The 25140-nt window shown below is 44.9% G+C and overlaps 1 protein-coding gene across 3 annotated transcripts in view; it reads right to left on the reverse strand.

Moving 5' to 3' along the window:
- Positions 1 to 25140, reverse strand: part of Ehmt1 (euchromatic histone-lysine N-methyltransferase 1) — a 105383-nt gene that overhangs the window by 43393 nt on the left and 36850 nt on the right. For all 3 annotated transcript variants that reach the window (XM_013029447.1, XM_013029448.1, XM_013029446.1), the window contains 7 exons: positions 23259 to 23404; positions 13575 to 13718; positions 12422 to 12648; positions 11300 to 11473; positions 9260 to 9342; positions 8436 to 8542; positions 1563 to 1685 (listed from right to left, as the gene is read on the reverse strand). In XM_013029447.1, coding sequence (XP_012884901.1) covers positions 1563 to 1685; positions 8436 to 8542; positions 9260 to 9342; positions 11300 to 11473; positions 12422 to 12648; positions 13575 to 13718; positions 23259 to 23404 — 1004 coding nt within the window. The remainder of the gene's footprint in view (positions 1 to 1562; positions 1686 to 8435; positions 8543 to 9259; positions 9343 to 11299; positions 11474 to 12421; positions 12649 to 13574; positions 13719 to 23258; positions 23405 to 25140) is intronic.

A 25140-nucleotide genomic window follows, 5' to 3' on the forward strand; every position in this document is an offset into this window, starting at 1 on the left:
CTCTCCTGCCCGGGCTGGCTTTGAACCGTGATCCTCAGATCTCAGCCTCCTGAGTAGCTAGGATTACAGGTGTGAGCCACCAGCGCCCAGCTTCTTAAAGATCTGTTTGTGTCTATTTTTTCTTTGTACATACACATAGAAGTGCAATCACTGAATCCATAGTAATTCTATTTTTAATTATTTGAGAAACTACCAAATTGTTTTGGCATAGTGCATACATCAATTTATGCTCTCAATAGCCATCCATAAAGATTCCATTTCTTTACATCCTAACACTCATTTTCTAGTTTTTAGGGACTAGCCTTCTCATGACTAACCACAATCATTTTCTCATCTGTTGAGTGGATATTTGTGTATCTTCTTTCAAAAAAGGTCAGTTCAAACCCCTTGCCATTTTTTTTTTGGGGGGGGGGTTGTTTTATATTTTGTTTTGTTTCTTGAGTTTGTTATTTTTGGTATTCACTTAAACTCAGGGCACTTGAGCTATATACCTCTACATTCAGCTTTTTGTTGGTTAACTAGAAAGGGTCTCTTAGATTTGCCTGCCAAAGGTTGATTTCAAGCCTCGATCCTCAGCTCTTAGCCTCCTCAGTAACTATAATTATAGGTGGAAGCCAAAGACACATAGCCCTTTGCCAACTTTTGAGTTACTTTTTTTTATTATTGTTTTTTTGTGCCAGTCCTGAGGCTTGAACTCAGGGCCTGGGCACAAGTTCCTGAACTTTTTGCTTAAGGCTAGTGCTCTACCACTTGAGTCACAGCTCTACTCCAAGCTTTTTGATGGTTAACTGGAAGTGAGAGTCACAGAGATTTTCCTGCCCAGTGAACCACAATGCTTTTATCTCAGCCTCTGGAGCAGCTAGTGTTACAGGTGTGAGCCATCAATGCCCAGCTTGAATTCTAATTCATTTAATTACATTTGTTATTTAGTTGTTAATACTTCTTTATATATTCTGGATAGAAACTATCAAATACAGGATCTGCAGACATTTACATCTGCGGGTTGTCTTTTCACTCTCTTGATAGTGTCTTATGATGCACAGAGGTTCATCTATTTTTTCTTTTTCATCTGTACTTTTGGTGTCATATCTAAAAAATCACAGTCAAAAGTTAATGTCATGCGACTATCACTACTTTGCTGAACTAGTGTACTAGCTTTAACAATACTTTTGGACCCTGGAGGTTTTTTTCACATAGGAAATCATATCATCTGTAAGCTAAAGCATGTCTTCTTCCTTTTTTTCCAATTTTTTCTGTCTCTTTTCTTACCTCACTGCTCCAGACAAATGGAAAAAGCAAGCTAGAAACCTCTGAAGAGCAAACTCCTCATTAATGATTTTTCTATTACAAGCAAAACAGACTCAATACTCACCAGGGATCTTTAGTAATAAAACAGGTTGCCAAGTAAAGGGAAGAAGCAACTTTGATGCACACTAGATAAATGTCTGAGGCCTCCTAACTCCTGAAAGTGTTCCAGGAAAGAACGGTGCCCTATTGATCTTTCTGAGAAACACCTATACACGAAATAGGAGTATGAACCTGGTAAGAGGGAAGTTGGCTACCTTGGGATCCACCTGTGCCCCGGCTTTGATGAGGTACTTCACTGCATCCAGGTGGTTGTTTTCTGCAGCCTCCATCAGTGGAGTCCTCTGGTCTTCTGAACAGGTGTCAATATTTGCACCCGCCTAGTAAAAGTAGGACAATTTAGATATGTAGGGAGAGCAGTACTGTAGATGCTTCTCCACTAGAAAAAAAAAAAGAGTTTTAAGGAGTTATATTCAACCAAGTTTGAACTTCAAAAACTGCATTCAAGACACATTCATTCTATTCCTATCAAGCCCTAGTTTAAACAGTATCTTTACTAAATTTTGTTTAATTCCTAAAATAATCTGAAAAAAAGTTCACTGCACAGTATTGGGAGAGCACCTTTAGAAATAAAAACACATTCCAATCTAAGCAAAAACTCAGAGGGGCTTCGGGGGAGGGGGAAGGGATACGAAGAGCACTCTGGCTCATTGGTTTGACTGTCTCTCCAAATGTTTTACTATTTTTTTTTCCCCAAACTCAAAAATAAAAGCTAGTTTCCAGTAATATGAGTTTTAAAGCAATTTATAATTTTTCTAATAAAGTAAGAAACTTGTAAGATAGTGGACTAGCAAGTACATACAAACAAAGCCCTAGTTTGATGTAAGCTGTGGCCAAGAGCAAGTTAGTCACCAGTAGTTGAGACTTCTCCACAGGGGATATACCATTCTAGTTTCTTAGATAACAGTTAATAGTTTATAAAGCAAATATTTCCTAAATGATAAAGTGAATATATATCTATGTATTTGCTATCAGCAATTATAAAACACAAGTAACACAATAAACAGGGAATGTTTAAGTAGGTCTAGAATGGGGTCCATGAGGGGCCAGCTGCACATAAAGGTTATGATATGTGCTAAAACTGAGACTTTTCCAGAGTTGAGCTTCACGGGCTAGAAATGCAGGACCACAGGGTAGGGACTAAAAATCAAAATGACCAGAACACTGAGGCAGAAATGCAGTAAAGGAAACAAGGTTGATTCTAAATACAAAACTTCAAACCCAGGATTGGGATGTCAGGTAAAATAAATCCAGAACTCTATAGCAGCTAACCTTAACAGTGTGTGGGTACTCTATATACTGCTTTGCCCTTCAAACACCTATCCCCCCCATACACACACACACACACACACACACACACACAAAATAGCAGTGAAAGATCACTCTTACAAAGGTACAATAAACATGTACAAGGACTGCACCGAGACTAAGTAACCGAGGGGATGGAGGGCAGCACCACGGACAGAGGCGAGGCTGCTGGCAGGATGCCTTTAAGTGGAGGTGGGAGGACACATGACGTTTCTGAGGGCTTTACGGAAAACCACGGTCCACCTTGAGAACTGTTTATTTGACCTTGGAGCCTGCTAGCACAAGCTCCACGTACAAGCAAAGTTCCTTCACAAACACACAGCAACCTATCAGCAATGCTCATGGCTCTAAAAAACAAACATCTAAGAACAATGAGACAATAAAAAAAAGACAGAACCCAAGGGAGGCACATCAGGTGACTAATCAGACTGACAGTTGGGACAATACAAAAGAAAGCTTCCCCTGACGTGGTCCCACTACACATGCACAAGGGAGGGAGGGTACAGACAAATAAAGATCTGGATGCAGCAGGCTGAGTCTGTTCTAAAACTGGTATGACCAATCCTCACCATGGGGGAGGACCCAGCACTGAGAAACCATACTTCTTCACAGCCTCACAATTTTACCATGGACTACCACCAAGAGTGACAGAAGAGGGAAAGAGCAGACAAAGGGGACATAGGTGTCCAAAGTTATTCCCAAGGTTGAGTGCAGTTCCACTGCCAACCTACCACATACCACACACAAAGAAGAAAACCTCAGCAAGTGCTGGCCCCACAGCTGCCGGGGAGGGACCCCCATCAGCTCAAGGCTAGTGGACAGGGCAGCTCAGCCATAATGGTGGTGCTGGGATCAATCCTTAGCGCCTCTCAGCCCACAAGTCAGAACTGTGGATGTCCACAACACTGGCAAAGAAATGGAGCTGAGTCCAGAACAATATCTGAGAAGTATACCACATTGGTTTCCATTCAGGCTGCCCAGAACAGCAACCCTGAACATAACATGTGAAATGCAGACAACACGCAGGAGCACAATATTCCTCCATGTAATGGTCACTTCAAATCTAAACAGTAAGCCGGGTGCCAGAGGCTCACACCTGTAATCCTAGATACTCAGGAGGCTGAGATCAGAGGATTGAAGTTCAAAGCCAGCCTGGACAGGAAAGTCCATGAGACTCTATCTCTAATTAACCACCAGAAAACCGGAAATGGTGCTGTGGCTCGAGTGGGAGAGTGCTCACCTAGAACAATGTTCAGGAACAGTGCCCAGGCCCAGAGTTCAAACCCCACAATAAACAAACAAACAAACAAACAATAAAAATCCCAACAGCACAACACATGGCAAGGCCCAAATGTAATGATATTTGAAGGCGGGGAATAGGGGGGGTTAGTAAAATAAGGAAGCTCTAGCTCCAGGGAGGCCTCCCAGTGATGGCTGAAAGTAGACAAACATCAAAATGTTCTGAATTGGTTCCTAACCTAGTGCAGAGTGTTCAGTTAAAACCCAGCAAGCCCAGATCAGCCTGGTCAGGAGAGCCTGACATGGATCTCCTTGGTCTTTACAGAAGCTTGTGGCCAGAGCTTAAATGCTAAAACCATTATACCCTAGGATTCAGGAAAGACTAGAAATAAGCCTATTTTGTTCCTAGGAACCCTGGAGAAACTACTTAGGTTTTGGGAGGAAGAAACACATACACACAGGCACAGGCACAGGCACAGGCACAGACACAGACACAGACATAGACACAGGCACAGACACAGACACAGACACAGACTCAGACACAGACACAGACACAGGTTCAGACACAGACACAGACTCAGGCACAGGCACAGACACAGACACAGGCACAGGCACAGACAGACACAGACACAGACACAGACTCAGACACAGACATACACACAAACCTTCTAAGATTGGCAATGGAAATTCTACAGGTAAGAACCAGCCCTAATGCCAGCTTGAGAAGTAAGCTGTACCAAGTTGGTCAGACCCCAAACAAACCTATGCAAATGTTATAAAGAACTCCTTTATACAAAGGGGTCCTCCTTCTACTTGTCTGTTCATTGGTTCCTAGGATTAGCCTCAGAAAAGACACACAACTTCCCAGATGCCAGGGAGTCATTAGTGAGAACAGTATCTCTTGGACCTGGGTGACGTCTGCAATCCTTGCTCCACAGGGCACAAGTTCCTCCCCAGTATTCATCTCTACACATCCTGCAATGATGTGCAATGATGTCTCATGTAGCCGGGCGTGGTGGCTTATGCCTGTCATCCTAGCTACTCAGGAGGCTGAGATCTGAGGATCACAGTTTAAAGCCAGCCCAAGCAGGAAACTCCATGAGACTCTTATCTTATTATCTCCAATAAACCACCAGAAAACCAAAAGTTGTGCTGTGGCTCAAGTGGTAGAGCATTTGCCTTGAGCTGAAGAGCACAGGGATAATGCCCATGCCCAGACCCAGAGTTCAAGCCCTACAACCAACAACAACAAAAAAAAAAGAAAGAAAGAAAGAAAGAAAATTAGAAATGAAAATGGATATATGTACACAATACCATAGAAATGTAAAACACCATTAAGTACTACCATGAACAAAACTGGACAAATATAAACAAAGAAAACACTGGGTGGTATGCAAGTATATGCAAATGTATTAACTGAAATAAGACAGCCTTAAGGGAGAGTTCCAATAATGTAATTCTTTAGAAAGCCAAAATCAAAGTTCAGCAAAATAAAATACCAGGAAGCAAGTACTGAAAAGGGGTAGAGCAGGATCAAGGGGAAAACAGTGGACTAATGAAGAAGAAAATTCAGACAAGAATCCAATGTATATTCTACAAAATTAAGAAGTATGATGAAGGAGGGGTGGGTAGGGGAGGGATGGGTGAGAATGTTGAAATAAGTGACATTGATTAAGACATATTCACAAACTGCTTTATTAAGTGGAAACTCCTTTATATAATTAAAGAAAAAATGACTAAGATATTAAAAATAAATTTAAAAATAACAGACTGATAAAAACTGAATAAGTTTTTTAATGTGTTCCAGAAAAAAAAAAAATATGTCTTCCAACAAAGAAAAGACCAGTATGGGATAATTTCATTGATGAATTTTACCAAACCTTCAAAGACTAAGGCCAATTCTTCTCAAACAATTCCTCAGAAACAAATGGTAAGGAATCCTTCCAACTCATCTATAATGCCTGCATTACCTGACTAGACAAGGACACAATTTAAAGACAGGGGAAAAAAAAAAAAAAGACAGCTGGACACCAGTGGCTCAATTCCTGTAATCCTAGCTAATCAGGAGAAAAGTCTGTGAGACTTTTGTCTCCAATAAACGACCAGAAAACCAGAAGTGGCGCTGTGGCTCAAGTAGTAGAGTGCTAGCCTTGAGCTGAAGAGCTCAAGGTCAGTGCCCAGGCCCAGAGTTCAAGCCCCACAACAGACCAACAAAAAATACCCAACATACTATTAGCTAGCTGAATGCTAGAGGTTCATGCCTATAACCTTTGCTCCTCAAGAGGCTGAGATGTGAGGACTGCAATTTAAAGCCAGCCCAGGAAAAAAAAAGTCAATGAAACTCTTATTTCCAATTAACCAGAAAAAAGCCAGAAGTAGAGGTATGGAGGTAAAGTATCACCTTTGAGCAGAAAAGCTAATAAGTAAAACATTAAGACCCTACTGGCACGCACACACACACACACACACACACACACACACACACACACGCGTGTACATGCACGCACACACACATGCACAAACACATAAACTAAGAGCATCACAATACTTTAATAATAAACTTATAAAACCACAGTAACCAAATTTTTCATTATCCCTAATCATCAAGGAAATACACATCAAAATCATAAAAGAGCTACCATCTCACATCAGTAGAAATGCTTTTTTTTTTGGTTGTAGGGCTTGAACTCTGGGCCTGGGCGCTGTCCCTCAGCTCTTCAGCTCAAGGCAAGCGCTCTACCACTTGAGCCACAGCACCACTTCTGGTTTTCTGAGTAGTAAATTGGAATCTCATGGAATTTCCTGCCTGGGCTGGCTTTGAACTGTGATCCTCAGATCTCAGCCTCCTGAGTAGCTAGCATTACCAGCGTAAGCCACCGACACCCGGCTGAAATGCTATTTTTGAAAAGACAAAAATAACAAATGTTAGTCAAGATGTGGAAGAGAAACCCTCTTACATTATTGTCCATAGTGCAAATTACTACAGCCACTATGGAAGACAGTATGGAGTTTTCTCAGAAAGCTAAAAACAGAATACCATATGCTATAGAAACTCTATTAGCTGGGAAGGTGTTGCCTTGCATGCTCGAAGCCCTGGGTTCGATTCCTCAGCACCACATAAGCAAAAAGAGAAAAAGCCGGAAGTGGCGCTGTGGCTCAAGTGGTAGAGCGCTAGCCTTGAGCTGAAGAGCTGAGGACAGTGCCTAGGCCCAGAGTTCAGGCCCCACGACCGGACCCAAAAAAAGAAACTCTATTAGTGGGTGTATATGCAAAGGTAGGAAGAAGTCTGTACATTCAAGAGATGCACCCCCATTTTAGCTGCAGCACTATTTATAAAAGCCAAGATGTTCATTCAATCTCTCTTGATGCACTTCATCAAAATGGATAAAGAAAATGTGAACAATGAAGTCCTGAGTTTAAACCCCAATACCACCAGGGGGAAAAAACGATGAAATCTTGACATTTCAGTCTGGAGGACATGCTCTTAAGTGAAATAAGTTAGGACCAGAAAGGCAAACACCACCACAGCCATGTTTTCAACTTACATGTGGAAGTGGAGAGCAGAAAGGTAGCAGAATGGGGAGGGGAGCAGAGTACTGAAGGAGGCGTGGGGGGGGGGGGAATGGGCACAGGCGAACAGTGGAAGAAAAGGAGTAATTTATCATACTTCACGGCAAAACAGGGTAACTGAAGTTGCACAATTAGTTGAATATTTCAAAACAGCCCAAATAGAACAAGATCATTTTAAGATGTTCCCAACAAAAAGAAACATAAATGTTTCAGGTGATAGATAGGCCAATTGCCCTGATCTGATAGTTATACATTTTCTACATGTATTGTGACAACACACTGTACCCTAAACAGGTATAATTACTATGAGTCAATTTAAAAATTTAAACACATTTTGTTTGTTTGTTTGTTTTTGGTCACGAGGGTTGAACTCTGGGCCTGGGTGCTGTCCCTCAGCTCTTCAGCTCAAGGCTAGCGCTCTACCACTTGAGCCACAGCGCCACTTCCAGTTTTCTAATGGTTTGAGATCAGAGTCTCATGGACTTTCCTGCCCTGGCTGGCTTTGAACTAAGATCCTCAGATCTCAGCCTCCTGAGTAGCTAGGATTACAAGTATAAGCCACAGGTGCCCTACTTTAAACACATTTTTTTTTTTAAGTACTTACATGATCACAAAATTATAGAGCAGATTCTGGTTGATTTTAACAATGATGGAGATATAACCAGACAGTGTGGGTTGGGCAAGGAAAGGTCCAAGCTGGGTAGTAAACCCTCATCCTCTGCAGTAAGAGGACAGTAAATATTAAAAAAAAAAAAAAAAAGCTAAGCTAAACCTAAAAATCATTTAAGATAGTCACAGTAAAGCAATGCAAACAAGGAGATAGCTTCAGGGTTAGGAAGAACAGGAAGGGGTATCAAAACCATTTCAGTCACACACTGAGGACCTGGTGCCACTTCACTGCGACAAACATTAGGAGAGCTGAGAAGAGGTCTGAGAAAGCCACATCTCCGAACCTGAACCAACATGTGGCAGATGTCCACGTGTCCGGCCTCCGCTGCAGCGTGTAGTGGGGAGCGCTTATTCTGATGCTCCATCTTGAAGTTGGGATCAATTCCATCAACTGTGAAAGAACACGGTTTACTAATTATGTCAGACACAGCCATGGTGCTGTTCTGAAGCTTGTAAAAACTGGGCAGCATTATCAAGATAGACCACTAGCTCCAGAACCAGGACAGACCTACCACACCACTTTGCCCAGGCCAGGCTCACTTCTGCTCCTAAAACAAGAAGGATGTGCAAGAGCTTTGCGTGAAACTCAACAGGAAGTCTGGCCTGGGCGAGGTAATCACAATGCACACTTGCTTCCAGCTCTTTGTCTGGGCCTCCAGTAGGACAATAAGGGTACTAATAAGGGCAAAGGAGGCTTCAAGGAGAGACATAATAATGGAGGATTGGGACCATGGCCCTGAGACAACTGACCTGGCCACTTGTGGGACTGAGGAGGATTTGAGAGACAAGAGTCTTGCTATATAGTCCAGGCAGTTAGTCAAGAGACCAACTGAGTAACAGTGAAGCAGCTTAGCACTGTATGAAATCTATGAGGCAATCAGTAAAATTAAAAAAAAAAAATAACAACTCATTCACTTCTTTTATAACGTGCTGCCAGGTAAAGGGCTCCTTAATTGTCTTTTTCAACCCAGAAAGGATGAGATTCAGAGAGATCAAGTATGTCTACGTTCGTGAGAAAAGAGGTAGTCCAAGGGGACCACTCTGCTTTCGTTCTGGAGCTCACAGCCCAGTGAGTCACCCAGCCTGAGGAGCACTTCCTGCCACTCACCCAGCATGAGGAGCACTTTCTGCAACTCGCCCTGCCTTGCGGAGAAGTACAGCTGCTTGGGGTGGAAGCGAAGCTTCTTGGGTCTGTAGGGAGCAGAGGACAGCAGTCAGCACAGCCCTTGTTGGCCTTGGAAGCTGAAGGCCTACTTGCTAACAGCTCCCTGCCAACTCTTCTAGGTAAAATATATCAGACATTCTAGTCCTGAAGCCCTTTTCAGTCAAACAACAAAACAGGGATGGGGATATAGCCAAACAGTACATCATTTAACTACCATGTGCCCCAGCACCAGTAGGATAAGGATAATAATAGGCTAGGACCCATGGCTCAAGCCTTCAATTCTAGCTACTTGGAAGGCAGAGACAGAGAGATCACAGTTCAAGGACAGGCCAGCAGGAATAAAAGTTTAAGAGACTCCATCTCAACCAATGACTGGAGATGGGCACTGTGGTCCATGCCTATCATCCCCAGTGGCACAGGGAAACACAGTAGGCAGACTTCCACCTAGAAAATAGTGCAAAAATGGGCTGGAAGTGTGGCTCAATGGGTGAGTAACTACTTATCAAGAGCAAGACCCCAAGTTCAATCCCCAATACCACCAAAAAGAATACAATTATCTTACAAACATGGTATAAACATGCTGCATACCGGCAGTTAGGCTTCTATATGACAAGAGACTACACCCAGGTCATAGGTACGCTGCTCCTTTGTAGTAGATCAGGGAGGCCTGAGGAGCTACCCATCTATGCTCAGCGTGGCCATGAAGTACCCACCAGCACAGCCATGGAGGTGTGGCGGCAGGCCCAGCTCAGTTTCTTTTTTTTTTCCGTCAGTCATGGGACTTGAACTCTGGGCCTGGGCGCTGTCCCTCAGCTCTTCAGCTCAAGGCGAATTCTCTACCACTTGAGCCATAGCGCCACTTCTGGTTTTCTAGTGGTTTACTGGAGAAAAATGTCTCATGGAGTTTCCTGCCCAGGCTGGCTTTGAACCTCAATCCTCAGATCTCAGCCTCTTGAATAGCTAGGATTACAGGCATGAGCCACCGGTGCCTGGCCCCAGCTCAGTTTTGAGTGGGTGATGACAGCCATCATCAAGAGATGTTAGTCACCTCCAGAAGTTAAGAAGGAGCCGGCTCAGCAAGGGCTAAGACAAGGTATCTTTGCTGTAAAATTGAAGCTAATAAATTGCTAAACAAGAGATAGGAATACTCTGAGGTCACAGAAACTGTGGTCAAACAGTCATTACATAACTAGGCTTACAAAACAGGCTACAAGGGCTGGGAAGGTGGCTCAGTGGCAGAGTGCTTGCCTAGCATGCATGAAGCCCCGGGTTCAATTCCTCAGTACCTCATAAACAGCAAAGGCCAGAAGTAGCACTGTGGCTCAAGTGGCAGATTGCTAGCCTTAAGCAAAAGCAGCTCAGGGACAGTGGCCAGGCCCTGAGTTCAAGCCCCACGACTGGCAGAAAAAAAGAAAACAGACTGCAGATATACAAATGAATAGCTACAGGGGAAGACTAAAAGTCCGGCGGAGGGACTAATTAGCACCAGAATTCTATTAGATAAGAGTAAGTGCTCTATTTTTCCTCCCAGGAAAAGGCAAGCTCAGTGCGCAGCTTGGTCTGCCTCCTCATGCAATGTGAGGCTGTTCCTGTTCCCAGGAAGGGAAGATCAGTGGAGGGCTTCAGGGTATGGGAGCTTGCAGGTAGGTCTGAGGACTTACTGGTGCAGCCCTCATACAGCACGGGTGCTGGGGGACACCAAATGGGGAAGGATGGCAGAAGGGTCTGCCCTAGCAATGTGCAGCCAGGTCACCCTGGCAGGTGAAGGGCAGGTGAAGCTTACAACACTGTCCTTGCTCAGGACTTCAAGAATCTTACCTTGTACTGTTAACACGACAAAGAGGCCAGTAATTTTCTATGATTTTCCCAGGGTAGACACAACTAGTTCTAATGAAGAGTGTTACTCAAAAAGTTAAAAGCACTAGCGACCCTTTAGGCAAGCACAGGCTTTGCATCATCCCTGAAATGCAGACCAAGTCTTACTTTTCTGAGTCCAGAGCAATTAGAGCACTTTCCAAGGTTTCCTTCCCAGGTCCCTGGGAAAGGCCAGCGGTTGGCCTCACAAGTCCAGGTGGTCCTGTGGAGTCAAAGCCCTCGGGCATCTGGGGGACTGTAGTCTGTGGTTTGTCGTCCTCAGAGAGCGTGGCTCCAGCAATGCTTCAGGGGAGGAAACCATTAAAACGTTGAGTCTCAAAGAAACCAATGAAAAGAGTAACAGCACCAGCTCCAACCTGCCACAATGCCACCTCTAAGTGGAGACAGTCTGCACAGAGCAACAGCACCAGCTCCGACCTGCCACAAGGCCGCCTCTAAGTGGAGACAGTCTGCACTTGGAGCCCTGTTCCCTGAGATGTGACAGTCAAAGGTCAGGACATTCCCAGGGCTTTCGGCAACGTGCTCACTCACACTTGCTTTTATGGACAAAATTTAGGTTGGCTACTACCTTCCTCAACAGAAGGAAGTTCCCAGAGCTGTGACTGTAGGTACACTGAGTTCACAGATCAATGGGAAGGCAAAGACACCTCCCCAACCCTTAGTTTTGAGGTCTCCACACCTTGAATCCTTTAGGTGACCTTCAATAAAGTTTTTCGTTCATTAAGTTATTTTCCACCGTCTGCTGGGTAGAGCGCATAGGTTTTGTCACTGTCCTGAAAAGACCTCTTCACCTACTTCCTTGCAGGACATGGCTGGTGGGACGGCTAACTGTGGTATCTGTTCTACCTTCTCAGCACCTCCCACCAACTATAAAACTCTTCCACTATTCCTATTAGGTTATCTTAGGAAGGCCATTGTGTGATAGGCTTTCAAGGAACAAAACAGCTACCTATAGGGACTGTAGTAGAGACACAACACTGTAAGGCCACACCAGTTAGGGCAGCATGAAAACTGACTCAAAACAGGTACATGAATCTACAAAACCACACTGAGATAGACCCATGTGCAAATGACAATAAGTGAACACCAGTGTTATTTAGCTGCCAGAAATCACAATGAGTGCCAGAGGTGGTTGAGACTTCTGCATAAAGCAGCAAAAAACCTCTAACAACAAAACACACCTTCAAAGATACTGTGTGGAAAGCTCAGCCAGAGCCTCTTTGTTTGTACCTGCCCGTGGTGGTGTCAGCCCTGCCCTCGGTGACCATGCTCTTCTCCTGCCCAGGGGCCAGCATCACTGTAGAGGTTGTGTCTGCTTTTGCTATGGTCACCTCTTTGGCCTTGGAGGTCTCCTCCCCACAATGGGGACAGTAGCTGGCATTGTTGACTCGAGAGGCACAATCCTTATGGAAACGGTGAGAAATGCTGCTCTCAGGCTGACATTCCATGAAGTTACCCTAGAAATGGGAAGATGAAACCACTGTGAAAAGTCAGGGCTAAGGAAAAAGCTCAAAGTTCTACTGAACCAGCCGGGCCAAGCAAGCAACTCAAGTGGGCAGGGGCCCAGTTCTCACCCAGCTACAGCAGGACAGGGCAGAAGGAACAAGTGAGTCTGCAAATACTCCTAGAAGGGGTGTAGGCAGCAGCGGCCACCCCACTGCCATCCCTTCTCCACTACCACCACCAACAGCCAAGGCCTTTAGTCCAGCTACTGTGAACAAGCAAGAGCGACATAGAAGACACAGTTCAGAGCCTGTGCTCTTCGGGAAGGTAGGGAAACAGAACAAAAGTCTTGGGTCAAAAGGAGGAAGTTGCTGGCATTTCAGTGGGCCTGAGTCAGATGCATGAGGACAGCTGGACAGCGACTACTGCATAGAGCTGGAGACAAAAGGACATGAGGAGTAGAAGGCTTAAAGGGATTCAAGGTGGAGAATCCAAGGACAAGCCCAAGAGATGAAGGGTAGCAGGGCACCTGTAGGATAGATGAGCTATTATAGGAAGAAGCCTGTTTTAGGTCCTGCATATCAACAGATTACTGATGAACGAAGTCAGCAAGATCCTGGCAGCAACAGAAAAGGGCACACCAAGAGGGAGAAGGCCTGCCTCTCCCCCACACTCAGCGAGGAATCACAGAGCCAAATGAATAGAGCCAGGCGTCAGGCACCTTGTAAGTATGTGTGACTGAGGCAGCGACAGGTAGGCTCCTAGGGGAGACAGGATTGATTATCTACAACAAGAAGCTCAAAAGCTGCAGTGAGGAGCTTGCAGAATCCTGGAGACTTCCTTGGGTGAGCCGAGACTTGAAACCAGATTCGTCTCAGCAGGGATGAGTTAGGCTCAACAGAAGAAGCGCGGGGGCCCTGAGAGCAAGCTGGGCTCTTACCGCTGTGCAGAAGTAGCCGCAGCCAGGACAGCACTGGTGCTTCACCATGCGGCCCCGGTGGTCTTCACAGAGCACCAAGAGCGGCGCCTTGGTGGATGGGCGCATCAGCTCATACTTGACCACGCTGTTTGTGCACCGGCCCAGCTGCAAGCAGACAAGACCAGGGGTCAGTGACAGAGCCTTGAGGAGACAGTTTTCCATACCCTAGGCACTAGGAGCTGCCCAACACACAGGAGGTGTGGGGGGGGGGGGAAGGCTGATGGAAGGAGGTGTAAGCTTGTGAGATGGGCCTGCACTCATGAGCACACATCAAGCATCTGTCACACACCATCAGCAGTGGGAACCTAAAAGAGGAAGCCACCAGTGTCTGCCTAACTTGTGCAAGAAGGTAGCCAGGTACCACATTCAGAGAATCAGGTGCTTAACTCAGGCAGAAATCAAAGAAATCAAGGTGAACGGAGTCTGTACAATGAACATGTGCCAGGCAGGACAGCCCAGGTCATCCTAGGTAAGCATTAGACAACAGTGCAATTAGCCTCTAAGAAACTTGGAGCAGCTGAAAGGTCCTGGATATGGGGTCACAGCTGAGTTGCAAGAAACAGAGGAACCCAGTCTCCTTGGCCTGCCTGAGGGACGTGGGCAATGGAGGTCCTAAAAGGACCAGGCTACGCAAGCCATGGCCATCATCGTGGAGGCAAAGGCTGCTCTGCGTGAAGACATCCAAGATATTCCTACATGCTGCAATATGCCAGGCCAAGAGTGACCCTTGGCAGAGTGCTGGTTTACTATGTAAACGTCTCTGAAAGCAAGAAAACAAAACAAAAGCTCAGCAGGAAGAGAAGAAAGAGGGTAAAGAATTGAGTGGCAATTCACAAAAGCACTACTACCAATGCCCCCAAAACGAATGAGACATAAATGGCCTCTAGCACTCTTCTGCTCTGCTGGCGTTATGCTGTTGCTCAGCCAGGCTGCAAAGGTGAGCTGGTGGCCATGAGCTCTGCAAACAGATGCAGAACCCATGAGGCAGGCTGAACGAGACATAGCACAAAGTTTCTGGAAACTTTCAAAGTGGAAATATGAAACCAAAAACTTCCTTATGTATATTCTTTTCCTAAAACTCCATCTGAAGATGTGGTTTTACTCATCCAGAAGGACAAGGCCACTGCCATAACGGAACATGAAACAGAACAACAAATATGAAAGCCAGTGAGTGAGGGCACATGGGACTTCACCCAGGCTTTTACAAAATGACAGGGCATCACCCCATAGCCCCAGACCAAACTTGGAAGGGAGAGGATTGGGACATGTATACTCAGGAGCCCATAGCTGATCCAACAAAAGATGAGCCACAAGTGTCCCCACAAGATGGAAAGCAACAGAGAAAGCACTTACTTGTCAAAACAGAGAGGACTCAAACCTGCCCACCTTCGGTAAGAGCTCAAGGAGACTCAAGAGCAAGGGAGATGGGGCTGGCTTATGAGAGGAGCAGACATGGCAGAGCCCAAACTTGGCCTCCATTCTGCTGCAAAGAACTTCCTGTCAGGGGCTGGGAGTGTGGCTCAGTGGTAGAGTGCTTGCCTAGCATGCATGAAGCCCTGGGTTCAATTCCTCAGTACCACTTAAACAGAAAAGGCCAGAAGTGGCACTGTGGCTAAAGTGGCAGATTGCTCGCTTTAAGCAAAAGAAGCTGAGGGACAGTGCCCTGAGTTCAAGTCCCAAGACCTTCTAATCAGCATTGGAGCCCATCAATATTTTGTTAAACTTTTTTTTTTTTTGGAGGGGGTAAGTTTTAAGAAAAGAGACAAAGTATAACAAAACCCATGAGCCCACATCTAATTTAAAAAATTGCTAACATTTTTCCATTTTCTTTTTTTCATGGGACTTGAACTCTGGGCCTGGGCACTATCCCTCAGCTCTTCAGCTCAAGGCAAGTGCTCTATCACTTGAGCCACAGCACCACTTCCAGTTTTCTGGTGGTCTATTGGAGATAAGAATCTCACAGGGACTTTCCTGCCCAGGCTGGCTTTGAACCTCAATCCTCAGATTTAAGCCTCCTGAGTAGCTAGGATTACAGGCGTGAGCCACTGCACCTGGCTAATATTTTCCATTTTCATCTGAGCCATTCATCATAATCTATTTGCTTGACAGCGGACTGGAGTATTTAAGAGTGAAATCACATCATTTTTTTTGTTGTTGTTGTTGTTGCAGTGATTGACTTGGTGATTGAGTTAGAGACAAAGAATTACACCCAAACTTGTGGCTGCTATGTAAACACTCTACCACTGAGCTATAGAACCCCAGCCCAAAATCTTTTGTTTTGTCCATAAATAACTCAAAATGTATTATTTCTCATAAGCCATTTGTATCCTTTCAAACCATTCTTATACCCAATAAAAATGGTAATAAATCTTCAGAGTACTTGATACTCAGAATTTGTAAGCTCTTAGTGTTGGTTTACTAGAACACAAGTGAGGTGAGCACATAATACCTGATCAGTATCTGTCTGCAGGGTACCTTTCCTTTGCTTTCCCTTCAGGCCATTCTCCTGAAGACCCTGAGTAGTACCAGGTTTCTCTTTCCTTTTTTTTTTTTTTGGTCGGACATGGGGCTTAAACTCTAGGCTTCGGCACTGTCCCTGCGTTCTTCACCTCAAGGCGAGTGCTCTACCGCTTGAGCCACAGCACCACTTCCAGTTTTCTAGTGGTTTATTGGAAATAAGAGTCTCATGGAGTTTCCTGCCTGGGCTGGCTTTGAATCGCAATACTCATATCTCAGCCTCCAGAGTAACTAGGATTACAGGTGTGAGCCCCCGGCGCCTGACTAGTACCAGGTTTTTCTAACTTGGCTTTCTCACTTGGCTTAGTTACATCAGCTAAGTTCCTGATCCTCTACTACTGGTGCCCCTGAGACCTGGCAGTAAGGTCTAGACCAGCTCTAGACTGTTGTAGTCCCTGCCCCAGGCAAAAAACTCACAGCCATGGGGCTGGGAAGGTGGCTCAGTGGTAGAGCGCTTGCCTTGCATGCCTGAGGCCCTGGGTTCGATTCCTCAGCACCACATAAGCAAAAAAAAAAAAGCCAGAAGTGGCACTGTGGCTCAAGTGGTAGAGCACTAGCCTTGAGCTGAAGAGCTGAGGGACTGAGGGACAGCACCCAGGCCCAGAGTTCAGGACCCACGACCGGACCCAAAAAAAAACAACAACAACAAAAAAAAACTCACAGCCTGTGCTACAACTGCTCTACAGCACAGCCCAGTATATCCACAGGTGAGGACTCTTTTATTCTGTGCTAAACTGCCCAATGATGCAGAGAAGTTGGTAAGAGTGGCAATGGCAAACACACCAACACACTGATCTCTTTATTGAAGCCACATTGCCTAGCACAGTTTAAGATAAACTAGATGAAAAACTAGGTCCTGGTGGCTAACTAGCCTTCTCAAAAGGCTGAGACCTGAGGATCACAGTTTGAAGCTAGCTTAGACAAGTCTGTGAAACTCTAGCTCCAATTAACCACTTAAAAAACAACAGTGAAGCTGTGTCAAGTGGTAGAACACTAGACTTGAGCAAAAAAGCTCAAGGGACAGTATTCAGGTCCAGAGTTCAAGCCTCAAGATACACACACATGTAACCAGTCAAAATAAGAACAAGGGAGAGGTACATGCAAGAAACACTGTCAACAAATGTTCTCAGATGCAAAAATGTGGTTGAAAACAATAAACGAAATGTCCATTAAATGACACATAACATTTCAGAACACAAAGTCTCAAAACAGTTCTCTCCCAAGCAACCTTTCTGGAGAAGGGGCTAAAGCTAATGCTCCCCCAATAGAGTGAGCTAAACAAGTGTGGCCAACAGGACATGAGATGGATGTGAAGATGTCCATAAAGACATCAACCTTACTAGTGTACTAGTTTATACAACAGATAGATAGAAAACAAAAAGTGCAAAACAAGGCATTATTAACTCCAAGGGGGAAAATGCATCAATGATTCCAGAAAGGAAATACAGAAGTGCCCTTTCCTAGCACATCAGTGCACAAGTCCTAGTGAGTCCGGAGAACCCAGACACTGAAGACTCAAAACCACCGTGGTCTAGACTGAGCAGGGGCTGAGGGAAAACTGCAGAGTAGAAGGTAATCAATGACTCACCCTTGAATGACTCTAACAGTAAAGGAACTAAACCACCAAGTAGTAAGTATATATAACCTCTAGTTAGTTCATGGAGAAAATATGTGTGTGTGTGTGTGTGTTTTGTGGGGCCTGGACTCTGGGCCTAGTTAGTTCATGGAGAAAATACACATGTATGTGTGTGTGTGTGTGTGTGTGTGTGAGTGTGTGTGTGTGTTGTGGGGCCTGGACTCTGGGCCTGGTTAGTTCATGGAGAAAATACGTGTGTGTGTGTGTGTGTGTGTGTGAGTGTGTGGTGCACTACCACTTGAGCCACAGAGCCACTTCTGACTTTTTCTGCTTATGTGGTGCTGAGGAATTGAACCCAGGGCCTCATGCATGGGAGGCAAGCACTCTACCACTGAGCCACCTTCCCAGCTCCGGAGAAAATACTTTTGACCTCACAGATCCCACTCTCCTTACCCCACCTAACGTAAGAGTCACTAGGAAGAAGGTCTCATCTTGGTCCAAGGCTGGGGATATCTAAGCATTAATAACAAAGAAGTAATCCTATTAAATAGGTTGAAATACATGGCAACTTTTTTTTATTAAGTAATTTTTAATCATTTCTGTGATTAAAGAAGTTGCAATTCTGTAAGTCAGGCTATGAGTACAATGCTTCTTGGTCAATGTCACCCTTTCCCTTGTTCTACCTCATTTTCCCCTCCCATCCCTTTTTTGGGAGGTTGGTCATTGGGCCTGAACTCTGGGCTTGGGCGCTGTCCCTCAACTGTTCAACTCAAGGTGAGCGTTCTACCACTTGAGCCACAGTGCTACTTCCGGCTTTTTCTGCTTAAGTGGCACTAAGGAATCGAACCTAGGGCTTCCCAGCCACCTTCCTAGCTCCCTTTTATATACTTTGATAAAGATTTCAGATGACTCTGATGACTGTATCTCACCCAACAGATCTACAGCTGTTGACACCTTTTATAAATTGAAGGCCTATAGTGTCCAGAACCGGCTAGGCACAGGAAATAAGGACTTGAACCAGCCATGATTTCAAGTACTAAGTTCTTCTGATAGGACTCTACTCCTCTTTCTACATTCCCATAAAGTGCCACTGTATACATTGCAACAAGGGTTGTGAGTGTAGCTGACTGAAAATGTATACATATTGTTTTGTAGATTCCAGGCTTCCCCTTCTGGTGCTACAGATTTTCATAAATCCAAGGGACCTGGGTGGCCCGTTAGTGTCCACGGGTTACACTCCAGTGCCCAAACTTTGGGTGTGAATATGTGGAAGAGTGTTTGTTTGAGGGGTGTGTGTGTGTGTGTGTGTGTGTGTGTGTGTGTGTGTAAGATGATGGACCTTTTTCCCCCTAGTAGCTGAGTGTGAAGAGCTGGCTTCTGAGCAGACAGGAACAACTAAGGGGAAGACAGCAGTCACAGGGGCCTGGAAACAGCAATACCCTGCAGAAGTACTACAAGAATCCATGTATGTGTGCACATCTGAGGGAAGCTAGGAGGAGAGCACAGAATCAGAGGGAAATGGGTAAAAAAAATATGGCAGAGGAGTCCATCAGCTGTACTGGACATTGATGAAAGTGAACTAAGCAACTCAAAGGCAGCAATGGGAAGGAGGGAAAGAGAGAAAGAAAGAGGGAACAGCTGACACTAAGCGGGAGGAAAGGTACTGTCAAAGGTATTGTCAAAGTTCATAGAATTCATAAACTTTATAGACCATGATAATTACAATTCACCTTGTGACGGTTAAAATGTGTTTGTGGACTTTGGCTAAGTATCACTATCCCACAATACTGTAAAATTTATGTAATCACTTAATCCCAATAAAATTTTTTAAAAAAGAATCATGTATGTTGTTTGCCACTGGAGAGATCATGGTATTTTAAAAGGACAAACTGGTAAAGTCCAGGATCTGTTGGAGAATAAAATCTGTGTTTTAAAGACTAGTAAATATGGAATAAGACAACCTCTACCTACCTTGCCTTTGCAAGGTAAACCACTGCATAATGAGACACAAATGAGACATTCTGGCCAAAAGTGCACAATCAGTGCCAGAACTAGGAGAATACCCTCTCAGAACACCGTCCCCCTCCTCCCAATGCATGATAAACATAGTCATTGGTAGTTGTTAGCAGCAAAAAAAAAAAAAGGGGGGGGGGATCAGACAGCTGTCACCTGCTCTGACCTGAGCCAGCTTCCCTATAGTCTTGCAAACAATTGAACTGATCTGACCCTGGCTACAAACCAAGCTGCAGTTTTGCCAAGAAATAGCTGAACTACAACCTGAGTGCAGGAGGTCACAGAATCCAGAAAGTAGAAACTCTGAGGGGTAGGCAGACTGGGCAAGGGCATCTGTTTCTGCTGGTGCTATCGCTATCAGACCTCACCTGAGATGGACTCACCTCACATTTGTTTTGTGGTCAACTGGATCTAGTATACAACATATATGATTCAGAGAAGACCATGAGTTCCTATAATTGCTACAGAAGGAAGAGAAGTGGAAGGGAAAGGAGAGAAGCAAAACAAGTCACTGCATATCACGAGTCCAGAGCACAATGCACTTCTCTACGAAGAAGACATGTAGCTATGCACTCTGCCTACCCAAGGTGAAATCTATTCAGGGATGTTAGATCACCCCAGCAGATGAGGGAAAGGTTGTAAAAGAATTCTAGCTACTACTTGAAAGCACAATGACAGATACATACAACAGCAACTTGTAATGAAGTCACAGACTCAGGCAGTGGTCACAGCAGAAGTTAAATTCGTTAAGTGAAAGATTGATGTGGAACAGGTGGTGGCTGAAGAAACCCCAATTCACAGGAATGTATCTTCTGCCTCACTGTATGCCCTCCAAAGCATCCCTGCCACCATTAAATAACCTAAGTTTAAAATATTAGACCTGCTTGGGCTGGGAAGGTGGCTCAGTGGTAGAGCACTTGCCTTGCATGCATGAGGCCCTGGGTTCGATTCCTCAGCACCACATAAGCAAAAAGAAAAAAACAAGCCGGAAGTAGCGCTGTGGCTCAAGTGGTAGAGCGCTAGCCTTGAGCTGAAGAGCTGAGGAACAGCGTTCAGGCCCCAGGACCGGACCCCCCCCCAAAAAAAAAATTAGATCTGCTCATAAGGAGCACAACTTAAATAGCACAAGAAAGCCATCAGCTAACTTCAGAATCTCGGATCCAGTTTCCCTGGCAGGTCAGTGACTCATGGAGCTAGAAGAATGATAGAGAACATTCTGGATTTTCTAATCCAGAGATATAAAAGGCTTTCAAGACTCTGCAGCAAATATGATGAGTGGAATCTATATGGATCTCATGAGAAAAATTGTAAAAAGGCATTTTTTCCTGAAAAACATTTTACTGTGGACAAGATACTACTTAGTAAAAGAAACTTGGACTTGTTGTATGTAACATAAGAAAATGTTTCCTTTTTTTTCTTTTTCCTTAATAGAAATATATCTCGAGCCAGGCATGGTAGCCTAAGCCTATAATCCTTTGAGGCAGAGACTGGGGGGACTGCAGTTCAAGTCCAACCTTAAATGTTCACAAGTCTCCCTCCTCAGTCACTGGCCGGGCAAGCACAGGGGCTGAGTGCCGCAGCACAGGCCTGCCATCCCCAAAGCAACACAAGGAGCACAAGTAAGAGGGCTGTAGTCCAGTAGGGAAAGTGAGCAGCACAGGCCTGCCATCCCCAAAGCAACACAAAGAGCACAAGTAAGAGGGCTGCAGTCCAGTAGGGAAAGTGGCAGAGAAACAAGAAAGTATGAGGCCTTGAAATCAATTCCCAAAACTGTTTTAAAGTAATCAAAATATGGCCAGGTGTTGGTCGTTTATACCTGTAATCCTAGTTACTCAGGAGCCTGAATTTTGAGGATTGCAGTTCAAAGCCAGTCTGAGCAATAAGATCTGTGAGACTCTTATTTCCAATTAACCACCAGAAAACTGGAAGTGGAGCTGTGGCTCAAAAGGTAGAGCACTAGCTTTGAACAGAAAAACTTAAGACAGTACCCAAGCCTTGTGTTCAAGCCACCCCCAGGACTGACACAGCTCCACTTCTGAGTTTCTCGTGGTTAGAGATAAAAATCTTACAGATTTTCCTGCCTGGGCTGCCTTTGAACCACCATCCTCAGATCTCAGCCTCCGAAGTAGCTAGGATTATACACAGGAACCACCAGTGCCTGGCCCCAGGACCAACCTTTAAAAAAAAAAAAAAAAGGTATCGCCAGGCAACAGTGGCTCAAGCATATAATCCTAGCTATCTGGAGGCTGAGATCTGAGGATTCTGGTACAAAGCCAGCCTGGGTAGTCTGTGAGACATTATCTCCAATTAATCACCAAAAAACCAGAAATGGAGTTATGTTGTGACTCAATAGGTAGAGCTCAGGCACCTAGGCCTGAGTTTAAGCCTAAGGACCAGCAAAAACAAACAAACAAACAAACAAACAGAAAAACACACACAAGATGGGGGGAAAAAAGTCCTGAGACATTTAGTGATAAAATAGGTTTGCTTTAAAACAGTGGTTCAAAATGGTGGAGGACAAAAAGTGATATATAGCAGGCAGTAAGGATTTTTTTTTTATTTGTGAAAATACCGTTCAGAGGGGTTACAATTACTTGAGCAAGGTAATGAGCACATTTCTTTTTCTTTTTTCGGGTCCAGTCGTGGGGCCTGAACTCTGGGCCTGGGCACTGTCCCTCAGATCTTCAGCTCAAGGCTAGCACTCTACCACTTGAGCCATAGCACCACTTCCGGCTTTTTTCTTTTTGCTTATGTGGTGCTGAGGAATCAAACCCAGGGCCTCATGCATGCAAGGCAAGTGCTCTACCACTGAGCTACCTTCCCAGCCCCATGAGCACATTCTTATCAAGCTTTGTTGCCTCCTCCTTTGTTTCCCCTTACCATCCCTTACTATCCCCTAACCCCCCCCAATGCCAAAGTTGTAAAGTTTGTTTTTCGATATAATGTCTTGTACATCTCATTGTTGCGATGGGTTCACCTGTATCCCTATTTAAACAATTTGTTTTTTCCCTTCCCCTCCACAAATTATACCAACATCAAATACAGTGCATACAGTAAGGATTTCTCTAAAAACATAGTCATAGCTGGGCTCTAGTGGCTCACGCTTGTAATCCTAGCTACTCAGGAGGCTGAGATCTGAGGATCACGGTTCAAAGCCAGCCCAGGCAGGAAAGTCCATGAGATTCTTATTTCCAATAAACCACTAGAAAACCAGAAGTAGTGCTGTGGCTCAAGCAGTAGAGCGCTCACCTTGAGCTGAAGAGCTGAGGTACAGTGCCCAAGCCTAGAGTTCAAGCCCCATGACGGACCAAAAAAAAAAAAAAAAAACATAGTCATAAAAGAAAGAATATGGGCTATTTTATATCCTATCTTCTTTAGAGAAGCTCCTAGTTCTCATTTTAATAACTGATTATTAATGGCTGTCCACCAGTCCTGCGGGAAGTCTGAAAAGGTTTCCTATCTCATAATACTATGGCTGGAGCTTAACAGGAAGGCTGTGCTTCTGGGGCATAAGTGTTAAGTGAGATGAACAGGCTTACTTCATGATCCACGCTCTCGGTGGCCATGCACTGGTTGTTGGCCAGGGTGCTGATCTCGCGGCTCTTAGGTGTTTCCATGCGGCAGCTGCATAGAGGCACTTCCTGAAGGCCATCCGTCTCCAGGGCGTCCGGACCATTGGCCAGCCCTAAGTCACACAGACACACATCAGCTCATGCAGCCCTAACTACAAAGAGTGCAGAGAACAATCGGTCTTCATAGTGCCCTCAAAGACATGGAAGTAAGAGTAATGCCTTGGGTTGCATAATAGTACCCCTCTATGGGAGGTGTCCAATGCTGCTTGACATGACACAAGGAGCATGCTGCGCCTCTCCCAGACATGCCGCATGGCACGTGCGAGTCCCCAAGACACAAGGAGCATGCTGCGCCTCTCCCAGACATGCCGCATGGCACGTGCGAGTCCCCAAGAATGACTTCCTACCCACGTTCTCAAGACCTAGGCCACAAGTCAGAGGAGAGGCTGCATATTCATCAGCAACTCCTAAATTTTCTTTCATACAAAAAAGCATTTCAAACATATTGACACCTTATTTTCCTCACTAGGTTGTAAAATTATGCCCACAAAAAGAAATTTGTCAGGTTTTAATAATGTTTTATTGTCTAGGACACTATTGCCATCATCTAGAGAGCCCACATATTAGGCTGAAAGAAAAGTTGGAAAAAACAAAAATGAATCAGGGGATAATTGCTGCTAAGAACGGCAATTATATGGCACTTACAAGCTATAGTTTATATTAAGGGAGGGACAAGTGATGAGGCAGGAGGCAAAGCCTGAGCGTGGCAGGGCTAGAATCCACCTTGCCCACGGAAAGGAAGGTACAGGCGGGCAGAACCTGCCTAGCCATAAAAGGCAAGGGCAGGAGATGGTGGCTGCCAGAAAGATCCTGGAATCTAAGGAGTGTCTACAAGGATTGCTACCTCCAAAGGAAGCTGGGGCTGTCAATGACCTCTTTCCTGTGAAACATTCGAGAGCAGAAACAGAAGGTGGATCCATGTTTCAAGTAGTCATTATTTCCTCTCTAAATTAAAAACAACTAGTGCTTACATTCACATCTAAAAATAGACTGCTGCCAGGCCTGTGGCTCACGCCTGTCATCCTAGCTACTCAGGAGGCTGAGATCTGAGGATCACAGTTCAAAGCCTGCCCGGGCAGGAAAGTCCATGAGACTTTATCTCTAACTACCAGAAAACCAGAAGTAGCCCTGTGGCTTAAAGTGGTAGAACGCTAGCTTTGAGAAAAAAGCTCCAGGACAGTGCCCAGGCCATGAGTTCAAGCTGTACAACTGAGGGGAAAAAAAAAAGATTGCTAAAGCAAATTAAACTAGGGACCAGGCTTGAAGAATCACAGGATCAGACCAGGTCAGTTAAGCCATGGAGAACACTTAAGATTTTGCTTGCTTCACAAACACTAGAGAAACTTTGGGCTATTTCTTTTACTATTAAGTATTATAGAAAAATGAAAGTTAAGTCCACCCAGTCAAAAGTAGTCACTGATTTACTGGGAGACTTCTTTACTAGCAGGGCAGAACAGGTTCTGTAACCTTTCTCGTTCACTTTCTTATCTGCCCTATACAAGCCTTTCCTTGCATCCCTCAGGGTGCCCCAAGCTACTTTTGGCTTGAAACTGTAATCCACAAATCACTCAAATTCTCCACATGTGCATGGTGCTTCAGTCAGTCTACAAGAATCTGAGCCACAGTGGTAGAGCACTTGCCTTGCATGCATGAGGCCCTGGGTTCGATTCCTCAGCACCACATAAGCAAAAAGAAAAAAGCCGGAAGTGGCACTGTGGCTTAAGTGGTAGAGCGCTAGCCTTGAGCTGAAGAGCTGAGGGACAGCGCCCAGGCCCAGAGTTCAGGTCCC

Source organism: Dipodomys ordii, unplaced genomic scaffold (assembly GCF_000151885.1).
Source record: "Dipodomys ordii isolate 6190 unplaced genomic scaffold, Dord_2.0 Scaffold118, whole genome shotgun sequence".
Classification (NCBI taxonomy): domain Eukaryota; kingdom Metazoa; phylum Chordata; class Mammalia; order Rodentia; family Heteromyidae; genus Dipodomys; species Dipodomys ordii.